General features: G+C 35.9%; 2 protein-coding genes across 3 annotated transcripts; both read right to left on the bottom strand.

Annotated features, from left to right (window-relative positions):
• Positions 1-16: 16 nt before the first annotated feature.
• LOC125207771 (caffeoylshikimate esterase) lies at positions 17-1568 on the bottom strand. The gene is made up of 2 exons (XM_048107249.1): positions 1004-1568; positions 17-552 (listed from the first exon to the last, which is right to left on the bottom strand). Exons 1-2 carry the CDS (start codon positions 1523-1525, stop codon positions 112-114), a joined length of 963 nt encoding a protein of 320 aa, XP_047963206.1. The 5' UTR covers positions 1526-1568; the 3' UTR covers positions 17-111.
• A 3219-nt stretch (positions 1569-4787) lies between these two features.
• LOC125207819 (serine-threonine kinase receptor-associated protein-like) lies at positions 4788-9308 on the bottom strand. Of its 2 annotated transcripts, XM_048107319.1 has the most exons (8): positions 9208-9308; positions 8685-9129; positions 7631-7766; positions 7224-7305; positions 6641-6816; positions 5841-5978; positions 5602-5741; positions 4788-5252 (listed from the first exon to the last, which is right to left on the bottom strand). In XM_048107319.1, the coding sequence occupies exons 2-8, from the start codon at positions 8800-8802 to the stop codon at positions 4975-4977; spliced, it is 1068 nt and encodes a 355-aa protein (XP_047963276.1). In that variant the 5' UTR covers positions 8803-9129; positions 9208-9308; the 3' UTR covers positions 4788-4974. The 2 variants fall into 2 exon arrangements, with proteins under 2 accessions (XP_047963276.1, XP_047963275.1); XM_048107318.1 differs by having other exon boundaries at positions 8685-9254.
• Between the last annotated feature and the right edge of the window lie 2060 nt (positions 9309-11368).

The following is an 11368-nucleotide window of genomic DNA, read 5'->3' as shown; positions in this document are numbered from 1 at the left end:
TCTGGTTACTTCAGTGTACTATAATCAATCTAATGTAGCACACTTTATTGATTTTATAACAATGTGAACAAATTCTTCAATGTTAGGGCATACAAACATCACTCATTTCCATCAATTCTTCTTACCATATCTCTCAACTCTCTCATCAATCCAAGCCCTCATGTCAGCCAGCACGAGATTCGCATTCTCGTCAGGCTCGCCCTGTATCAGAGAGTGGTACATCCCTTCGTACAGCTTCAGCGTCTTGTCCTCACTGCTCGCCTTGTCGTACAACATCTGTGATCCGGACCACTCAGCTAGCCCATCCGATGTCCCGTGCGCAGTGAAGAAGGGGATGGTCACCTTGTCGAAGTTGTTCTGCGCATACTCAGTCTGCCTCAGCAACTCCCTCATCGTCCCCACCCTAGGTTTCCCAGTGTACCTCATCGGGTTGCTCGCGATCACCTTCAGCTTCTCCGGGTCTTTGATCGCCTTGCCGACCATCTTGTTGTCCGGCATTGCAGCCCATGTGTCAGCTAACCCGAATAGCATCCCGTACGCGAACAAGTGAACCTGAACAAACACATTTTATCAAATTGAGATGTCGCAAATGTAGCTACGATGCAAGAAACATGTTTTACGGATGAGCCTAATCAAATGAAATTTGAAGTTTATCATAAATAAGAAACTAATTCATCCAAAAAAAAGTGTATCATAAATTTGAAGCTTAAATTAGTCCATGTTCATTTATGGTAATTTTTGTACATCTAATAACAATGAGATTAGTCATATTTTCTAAATTACAATACATAAACCATTTTATAATGTATACTCTCTCCCATTCTTTACCAATTTTTCATTAAAAATGAGTAATCCATACATATCACGAAATATTTAGGGTCTCATTATTTAAATTCCATTTGAAACAAATAAAATTCGTGCCGATCTCCAATGGCATAGTTGTCATTAGGATCCAAATCCAACAGTAAACAGCAACAAAATGAAGCAGAATCGAAAATCTGACCTTGGACGGCATCATGCTCTCGGGAATGACGAAGAGCGGCGCGGAGAAGATGAGTCCAGTCCACAGATCCTTCTCCGACTGGAAATACATGAGCAGCGTGGCGAGCCCTCCCATCGACTCCCCGACCAGGAACGCCGGCAGATCCTTGTACTCGTCGCTAACCCTGACGCTCCTGAAGAAGGCGAGCGAGGCGGCGGCGACCTTGGGCAGATCGCCCATGTAGCAGCGGATCCCGTCGGAGCGGCCGTGGCCGAGCATGTCGGCGGCGAAGACGGCGTAGCCCCAGGCGGCGTAGCTGATGCAGAACTTCTGGAACATCCAGGAGGAGTCGGAGCCGTAGCCGTGGGTCATGAAGACGGAGGCCTTGACGGGGCGGGTCGGGTCGAGGGGGAGGAAGGACTGGGTGAAGAGGCGGCCGTGTGGGGAATCGAAGTAGGATTTGGAATTGCGGACGCCCTGGGAGGCGTAGTACTCCTCCTCGGGCGTATCGCCCCAGAAATTGGAGGGATTTTCCGGCGACATTGCTTCGATTTGGGCGGTGGGAGTTGGTGGGAGAGAGGGCTTGTTTAAATTGGGGGGAATTTTTTGGGGGTGGTTGGGAGTGGTTGCTGTCTCACAACTAATTTTGCTGGGGTCCACCGCATTTTATTTCTTTTTAATCATTTGCAATATTTCACCAAACAAATTAAATGATTAATTTAATCGTATTGGATAAGGTTGGTTCTGATATATTCAGACCGCAAGGTAGTGGAGCATGTATTGTCTAAATTAATTGTTAAATAATTTTCATGTATATAAAGATGGAAGTTGGTAGTTTTCTCCAACTTCATGTCAAAAATGGAAAAAATGGTAGTAGTAGTAGTATATTTTTTCCAAACTCATTTTACAATTAAGTGTTAGACATTTTTCATTGACAATATTTATATTCTAGGCTTCTATCTTTATTTTTCAGTTGCAATCTATATTTTCGTATTATATTTTAATTTCGTATATTCATGTAATTTGTGATATTTATAAAAATCAAAATGAAATGTTAAGGATTAAGGAATTACTTAATTAAATACTACTAGAAATTACTAAAAATAAAATTCAGTATTTCAAAACTAAAATATATAAAGGACATGGTTTTATTAGCTCGAGCTGGGTTTGGTGTCGCCACCTTGTGGCTTTGGTCATGGTCGACTCATTTTTATCTAGTTCGTGATTAATATCGTGACTGATTATTTGTAAGGCGAGTAAAGGTAGAAACTTCATGATGTTAATTGCTAATCAGAGTTTTTTTTTTCATCTTGTTCTTTGCTGCTTTATGGCCCATAGGAAGGGCAAAGCCATATAGGGGCCAAGGACGCCCATGGCCCCTCGACAATTTCACTTTTTATCTTATATATTTTTCTTGCAACTCTGCCCCTTCAGAATCAACTATGCTGCGTCTATGGGCACTTTTGACTAGGGGTGGGTCGATACGATATATTGTATCGAAAACGTTGTATCGTGTATCGTATCGAAAATATCGATATGAAAGAATTTCATATCGTTATCGTATCGAGAGTTTCGATATATCGAATTTTCGATATAAAAAAATTCATATCGTTATCGTATCGATATTTCGATATATCGTACCGAAATTCGATATATCGTTAAATATCGATATATATCGAAATTTTCGATATATATCGTATTTTCGATATAAAACGATATATTGCGATATAAGGAAATTCATATTGTTATCGTATCGAAACTTACAATACGATATCGTATCGTATCGAAAATTACGATATATCGAAAATTCGATATTTTTTTGATATTTTTTAATACGATACGAGCGATATATCATTTTTTCGGTATTTTTTTTTAGCCCTACTTTTGACCTTATATACTCTTCTTGCAAATCTGCTCTTCTGAAACCAACTGCACGAGTTTGATGCAATAAACATGTTGTGTTGATAGCGTAGAAAGTAATGCTATTGGGCTCATGTCCCTTGTAGTCACGTGTTCTATAATAAATACTCCATATCATATCACATTAATAAATTTAATTTTAAATTTTTTTTGTTAGTTCTTTTTCTTTGATTCATATCTTTATCATCTATATATATTTTTTTTCATACCATGTGAGAATTTTCTATTATCAATTTTGGTGACGTTGATATAAAAAATATCCTACAACTGTTCACACTAATTTGCGCCCTATTATTAAAAGTTTGGCATTAACTTGCGCCCTATTATTAAAAGTTTGGATTCACCACTACTCATAGGACAAAGTCTTTTAGCAATGAGTTGCAAACTCAATAATTACAAATATTCATATGTTAAAATAAATTAGAGATAAGAAGGTAGTCGCTTGATCCAAGAAGATGGTCGCACACCTCCACACGTCATCACATTACCTTATTTCATCAAACAAATTGAAAAGTAATTTCGCATTGGATAAGAGTTGTTGAACTGAAAATATTCGGAGGGGCCAACTACATGTTTTGCAATTTGGAATGTTAAGACGTTCCACTAATCTCACTTTTCTCTTAGAACTATTTAATTGGGTCAATTGTTTATGATCATAAATCAAATCCAACTATCAAATTGGAAGCAAGACAAGACACCCTCCAAACCAATGTTAGTATAATAAATGTTCAAGCCAAATCCAATGTTGAATTCAAAAATAAGACAAACCCCTCTAAATCAATGTTAAAATAATGATGTGATAAAGATTTTGCAATTAACGAGCTCACACACGAGCACTCTTGAAAATGCGATTTAGTTACCAAGCATAAAATGCTCGGTAATTTTGTGAATTTCGCTTGATAAGTTAACCACGATTGTTTTACCGAACACGTTATGTGATCAATGAATGCTTGGTATTTATTACTCTCTTCGTTCCTATTAAGTTGAGTTAAAACTTTTGTCTATGAAGATCAAGAAATTGTGTTGAAGAGTAGGAGGGAAGAATAGAGTAGGAAAGATAAAGAGAGAGTAAAATAGCTAATGAAATAAAGTAAGAGTGATTGAATGTTTTGTTTTTTTGTCAATAAAAGAAATGACTCAACTTAGTTGGAACATCCCAAAAAGTAATACGACTCAACTTAGTTGGGACGGAAAGAGTACTTTACCTAGTATTGTTGCCTATGTAATGAACGTTGTGCATACTATTGGCAAAAAGCAACTCCCCTTCCATGTTTTAATTTAAGAAAAATAATAAAAAAAATAATATGACTTATATGTCCAAAGTAGTTGAAACTTGAAACTAGAAATTGTCTATGGTAGTTATGAACTTTCATTTAGAATTCAATAAAACGTTATAAATTATCAGTGTTTGTTGAGAAGCAAAAAGACTTTAAAGGTGACCACCTAAGTTGATTATTTTGTGATGTAGCAAAATCATTGTAATTTTCACACACTTAATTTACATTGACACCCTAAAAAGGACATTTCGTATGATAACGATGATTGAAATGTAACAAAATCTTGCCACAACCTGAGCACAACAATGAATTGATTATTAAAAAATATTTAAAATTAGATAATTATAATAAAATTTTCTTTAAAATTTACTCCTATTACTAATACTCACATAACAGTAAACAACCTATTTTCTCCGTAATATTTTTTACCACAATTCAAATTAATGAAATAAAAGTTAAAAAAAGGGGAAAACATAAAAATACAACATGTAGGAGAAAGGCCACGGCAATGCACCCCCCTCATCCCAGCCCTCGGTGTGGCCCCTTTTAGTGTTTGAACATCATAACCTTTAAATAGCACACTATAAACAAGAACGAGAGAGAAAACATGGGGATTCAATCACATTTTACTCATAAGGATCATTCGATCAAAGACAAAGGATTTTAAGCCTTACGTTTATTGCAAAAAAGATCAAGCACCCAACTTTTAACGCCACCCTTACAAACCTTCTTCGCTGCTGGTCAGGCAAAAAAACTACAACACACACACAAAAGGAAAACATATAAATCTTTAACCTAGTCTGCCTCCGGTTCCTTCTGGCTACTTGGCTTATCGCTCACATCATTCGTGTTGTATTCAGCAATTTGGACATTTTCGATCTGCTGAGTAACTTGATCCACTTCTTTTAGACTCGGCCTGTGTGTAGTGGCACCAGATGTTACCTCCTCCGAGTTGTTCAGAGGAGCAGTCTGCCATATCCTAATAGTTCCATCTTCAGATCCAGAGGCATATGATTCGCCACCTGGTGAGAAACGTACACAGTGCACCGGACCATGGTGGCCTTTGTTGCAACCTGGACATGACCAATCAGTGTCATATAACTCACCAAACAAATAAATAGCAGGAATTACTTACTAAAACTAAGAATAGCGCCTAATCGTATAATACATGTGTCAGCCTGCCCCAAAATCTGATTGTCTAAGAAGTTGTAACATTCCAGAATATTTCATTTATGCATTGAATGCCAAAGAAAGCATTTTCTTAGTGCACATTATGCATGTAAATTGCTACTAAAAACTGGGAAAGGGTGGGCAAAGAAAAAATGATAGAGAAGGAGAGGAGATCGTAATTGTGGAGATAAGATACGAAGCAATAACAAAAATTCGTCTGCTCAAAAATACACAAAATTAAAACTAAGTTACCAATTTCAACTCCTGTGTGGAAATCAAACATGTGAACCCACATGTCTTCTCCACCAGCAATGAACTTGTTGCCATACTTTGGTTCCATCGAAGCTGATTCTATAATGCACGGCATCTCATAACTCTTTACCAACCCAAAGCTGTTAAAAGAAGTCCCGTACATTATTATGATGTAAAAATCAATAAAAAATAGTCGTCATGACAACTAGGCAAATGCTGTAAAATCCAACAAAACATACTGATTCGCATCCCAAAACTTTACACTTGTTCCATCAGCAGTTGTTATATAGCGGCCATCTTGACTCACTTCAGCACTGGTTACAGAAGCCTTAGTGTCAAGGGTCCGAACAATTGTTCCAGTTCTCACATCCCATAACCTATCAGCAAACACTTTACATATTAGATATTATAAATATGTAAGAAATCAACATAAGATTTAAGATAGAATCATGAAAATGCATGAAATATACAGGATAGCACAAAAGCATGAAAAGGCCAGACAAAGGAGCACGTAATGTGACAAAAAGGTAAAGACAAAATTTGGTGCAGCCTCAGGGGAAGTGAATGAATGAACAAGAATGTAACAAGCTCATGTGCATAAAATGGTAGAATCAGTTCTATTCCACAGTTTGAAAAATGGTGCTGAACTACTTGATAAATTTACAAGGAAGCTAATGTAATATTGGATGGTATTATTACCCTAATGGGTATGACAATTTGATGTTTTAGGACAATGTGACATATATGAAACAAAATAAGCATTCGGAGCTCTATCTCCGCACAATTAGCATCTGCAAAATTAGACTTGCAATGTTTATAGTGAAATATATACTACATTGACTAGCAATGTTGGGAAGTACATAAATAATGTGTTATGCCCCCAATTAGGAAATCAGAACTCAATTCTTTAGATTTTGCATACAAACTGGACACTGACCAGTAGGGTTGGACGGTAGCATATAGAACTCAAAGTTCAAAGTAATCATCCCAAAACTCTACAAGAATCACTAACAAACAAATGACTTGATGGTTCACATACCTCACACCACCCATATCAGTACAGGAACCTAAGATAGTCTGATCACTGTGGAGCCATGAAAGAGTCCTTACAGAACCAGGAGACTTTTCAATCTCCCTAGGAGGAGCATCAGGCCTATTTAGATCAAAGATGCGGAGAACTTTTTCCATTCCCCCAGTTAAAAGCAAGTGGGAATCCTGCAATTTTATAAAGAAAAATTCAATCAGCACAATCTGCGTGATGAGAAACTTGGGACACGAGGGATTTGCTAACTTTGAGCATGTTATATTTATACACACCTGTATCCATAACCATATCCTGATTCTGGATATCATTTAACATACACACACACATTCTCTATATTTCAAATGACGAAGTCGAGGACTCGTAGAACTGCCCACATTAGAAAAACCTAAAGGAAAAAACTATTTCAACAATTGCAGCATGCAAATGGATAAATCATCTTTCCAACCTATTGGTCTAAGATCAAAAAACAAACCATCCACCCCATAAAAAAGTCTCCATTGTAATATGCGACACATACAAGCAATACTGTTTTCAAAACAAAGGAAGTGAAAGCAAACAGACAAGTAAAAGAAAGTACCTCTGAGAAAGAACAGGCACGGGCAATGTGTTTGTGCTCAAATGAATGCAGTTCATCCCCAGTTAATGCATCCCATAATTTCCTGCAGCCAATCATAGAATCAGGCATATAATTCTCTACCTGCTCTTTCATGAAACTTAAATATCATCACTTTAGATATACTTGCCCCAACACACTACCAGTGGCCCATACGAGTTGCGCACGTAGAATAAGAAAGTTGTGTTGTGTGTAAAGTGGTAGGGTCTAATAAAGTTAACTCATTTTTGTGTGTATAAAGTTAGGTTTTTCGGACTAGACCACAGGGACTGCCAAAATATGTATACAGGCCGCTTATAGTGGAATGATGAGAGCAGTACACATTTCAATTCGATTATAAGGAAAGAAACAATCAAAACTTTAACTCATACGCAGAAAAATCAGCAGATGCAGAGGCAGCGCGCATGGCTTGTTTATCGAGGCAACAACTCCACACTGCACCCTTATGTCCTTGAAAGGTCCCAATCCAATCTCCCGTCTCTCCGTTTCTCAACATTGGTGTTGAATCTAAAAAGTGATGAGAAATGTCGGTGGGTTAGTTCTTTATGAAAGCTTCATCTAAAATATTTTAAGTTGTTAAGAGCCTTCTTCGCCTCAAATTAATCTTGAGTATACTTTTTTAAAATTCTAAATGCATGAATGCCACATCAAGGATAAAGATGAATCTCCAGTAGAGAAGCTGTTCTAGGATATGTTTCCTAGACTAATCAAAGATTCAAAATGATAATTTCAACCTTTAGACGAAAAATATGTTTTCCATCTAATTAGAAGTACAGCGTACACAACAATTCAAGTTCAACAAGAGACGACAATGGTTCACCAGAAAAAAAATATATACAAGACTTGATCATGTCAATGTCAAATCATCAATAACATGGTGTTGCTCTACTTTACAGGCTTAACTGGTGAAGATAAATGGATAACAAAATAATTGACCAAAAGGATATACTGCGGTTTCAATTCACAAATCAGAAATACCTATTCCACGACAACTAATCACATCAACAAACATACAACTCATGAAGTACACTTGAGCAGAAAAAAGTAAAATAACAGAAATTGTTTCAAGATGATAAATACTCTTAAACTGTAACAAGAAACACTTTAAGAATTCATATTGTGCAACAATACATTGAGTCAAGAGTCACAAACAGACTAAAGAGAATAAAACTGTCATTTCCAGTAGAGTTTGAACAAAGGGCAATAACAATGGATGGAAGGTCAAAAACGCATCCAACAGGGGTTCTTATTCTCATTATAAGATTGATACTCACATAAAGTGTTTTCCACACAACATTGGGATCAATCTTGATCGATACTACTAGCATTATTGAACATTTTGACCAAACTATATGATAAATTCACACATAATGTAGAAGCACTGAATTCAAACGACATAATTCATCGAAAGGTATGTGTGATTACCCTTGCTTGCACTAACAAGGAAGAACCCATCAGGCGTTACCGGACTATAGAACAAATCAACAACGGGTCTTGAATGCCCATGGCAGACCAATGGAGCTACAACCTTCTTCTTATCCATTCTTCAGAATCAAATCCCCCAAGAATTTCCCCAACAACAACTTTTGTTTTCCAATGTACAAGAAAAATACTCAAAATCAACAGCAAATGAACACTACTCCCCCGATCACAGTTCCAATAACCACATTCAATCGTAAATTACGACAATTGACACAAAAAATACGTCAAATCGGTCAAAACTCCTCAAGCTGGAAACATGTGTAAGACAAAACTAGTATCTATCGCTGTATGTATATGCAGTGGCGGCAATGAACACAGGTGCGAAACCCTAATCCTTGGAAAATTTGTGATCGGTCAAAATTGTGCGCCGGATCCACACCTCCTAACCCTAGATAGATCAAATTTATTGGTTAATTTGGTAAAAATAAGAAAAATAATTACTAAGGAAATGGAAACAGTGCAAAACTGAGCTATAGGGCTAGGCGCAAGAATGTTGGAGATGCCCTAGTTTATTTATATACACAATTTCAGAGAATTTCCAGTTTTTCGCTCTCCTCTTTCTTTCTTCTTTAATGTGTCTCCTCCTTATTTTGCAATCAAAGGGCCTCACCTTGCTATAATATCAACAAGTGACCTTTAATTTTGCTCTTTTTTTTGCAAAAGAGTAGCATTAGTTGTTTCATATTGAACTTGAGTTTATACTGATTCAAAGTGGTTTGAGAGAAAATGTGTTAGGCCATTCACTACTGGGGCCGCTTAGACTGTTGCAGCATGTGTTGCAGGAGCCAGGAGGAGGGGTTCAGGACGAGGCGCGACCTAAGTTGCAGTACGGGACTTAGCACAGTTCATGTTGCGCCAAACATCTCTTCCACGCCATGCAATTCAATACGTCAATTAAGACTTTATTACCATGATTAATAATCCTTTATAATCCCAATCAATGCCATTAATATTGTACTCCTACTTAATATTGTACTGTTCATAATTGGTGTGTGCATATGAGATTAGTGTGCACCTATGTTATTTTCACATAATACGGAAAATATATTTCATTTAATTTATGATTCATTGATTTATTTACTTGGAGATTTCTTTCTTAGTGTGAAAATGCCATTGCTAATATATCATCGAATGGGAAAATGATGTACTATTTATGTAGTATACTAATTTGAAATAACAAACATGAGTCTTTTATCTTCTTTTTTCTAGAATGAATATGGTATTTTTGTCATTGCAGTAATTATTTTAGCGAGTCATTATTTGCTAGTCGTGTAGTAATATATTTTGTGAAACGGTAAAATACCTGTAATTTATGTAGTGTACTGTAATTTTTCCTATAATACATAATTCAAGTACTAAATCGAATTTGATACAACTTCAATTCATATCTGATTTTTGGCATTGAGATGTGATCTTTTATCTTGCAATGACAATATTTGATATTCAAGTCTTGGCCCCAAGTCATATAGATATTTTATACAAATTCAGATTGATTTGCATAAAACAATTAAAATAGGCAAATCCAGATTGATAAGCTCGTGGGTTGAGAAATGCATAAAACAATTAAAAAAAGAGATTAGAGGTAAGAATTGGGCTAAATAATTGTATGCTGTACCAGGATAATGGGCCATGAATGGGCTCATTACCTCCCCTAAAAGAAGGCCCACTAAGGCCTGTAAATAAAACTAAAATGAGAAATAAAGAGGTCAGATTCAAACTTAAAACATAAGTGTTCGCAAACAGAATACAAATTAAAATATTAAATATTTTTACAATGTGGCATAATAATTCGTTAATTTTCAAACGAAATGAAGTAGAACCATGAAGGCAGACCAAAATATGAATTTAAAAAAAAATCATTATGATAGTATCAGTTATTTAAATTCTCCAATTCACGTCCGCACCTCGTGTGAATGACCAAAGTGAAACAATGCACATAAAAAAGATTGCGTTACCAAACGTATCACTATCATACACAATAAAATTATAAAAATAATCACCATGTTACTGGATTAAATTATTAGTCTTGATTATTGCCGACCAAAACAAACTCATACACATAAATAGAATAACAAATCACTGGCTTCCAAAATTAATAATCACAATAAACAAAAAATAAAATCTGAGTTCTTGAATCAAAATATTCGGCTGCACATGGTCTTCATAGTGCAGCAGATCTTAAATTTGGCCCAATTTTCCAGGTTTTAATCTTGATAATCCTGCTGTTTGTTATGCTGACACATCATCTAATAATAGCAATTAAATAAAGAAAATTGTTTTGATTGATTTAAATTGTTGGAATAAATCCCCACATGCTGCTGCCTGAGCGATTAGTGGACTATTATCACCTTCGTGGAAGTAATCAGACATACTTCAATCACAACCATCCAAGTGCCAATTCAAGATATGTAATGAGGGTCATTTTTAGAATTTCACTGTATTTTGTTTTTGCCCTATCTTTCATCATAATAGAATAAAATAACTTATGCTGTAGGATTGTCATTTTTAATATAGGGAAGTTGGAAATTGTGTTATTTAATATCTGTGAATTTTCTTTTTATACATTTTTTGCAATGTAGTACTACTATTAAGAAAAACACATTCTTTGTATCCATAGAGAATATATA

Source organism: Salvia hispanica, chromosome 2 (genome assembly GCF_023119035.1).
Source record: "Salvia hispanica cultivar TCC Black 2014 chromosome 2, UniMelb_Shisp_WGS_1.0, whole genome shotgun sequence".
Classification (NCBI taxonomy): Eukaryota; Viridiplantae; Streptophyta; class Magnoliopsida; order Lamiales; family Lamiaceae; genus Salvia; species Salvia hispanica.
The sequence above is the reverse complement of the archived record's forward strand: the minus strand, read 5'-3'. Positions and strand labels throughout refer to the sequence as shown.

Excerpts from the sequence above, each read along its gene's own strand:
- LOC125207771 (XM_048107249.1), bottom strand. The coding sequence starts at position 1,525 with ATGTCGCCGGAAAATCCCTCCAATTTCTGGGGCGATACGCCCGAGGAG. Across the intron at positions 553-1,003 it reads AGAGCATGATGCCGTCCAAG|GTTCACTTGTTCGCGTACGG; the intron begins GTCAGATTTTCG and ends GTGTTTGTTCAG.
- LOC125207819 (XM_048107319.1), bottom strand. The coding sequence starts at position 8,802 with ATGGATAAGAAGAAGGTTGTAGCTCCATTGGTCTGCCATGGGCATTCA. Across the intron at positions 5,742-5,840 it reads AAGTTTTGGGATGCGAATCA|CTTTGGGTTGGTAAAGAGTT; the intron begins GTATGTTTTGTT and ends TTCTTTTAACAG. Across the intron at positions 5,253-5,601 it reads CCACACAGGAGTTGAAATTG|GTTGCAACAAAGGCCACCAT; the intron begins GTAACTTAGTTT and ends GGTCATGTCCAG.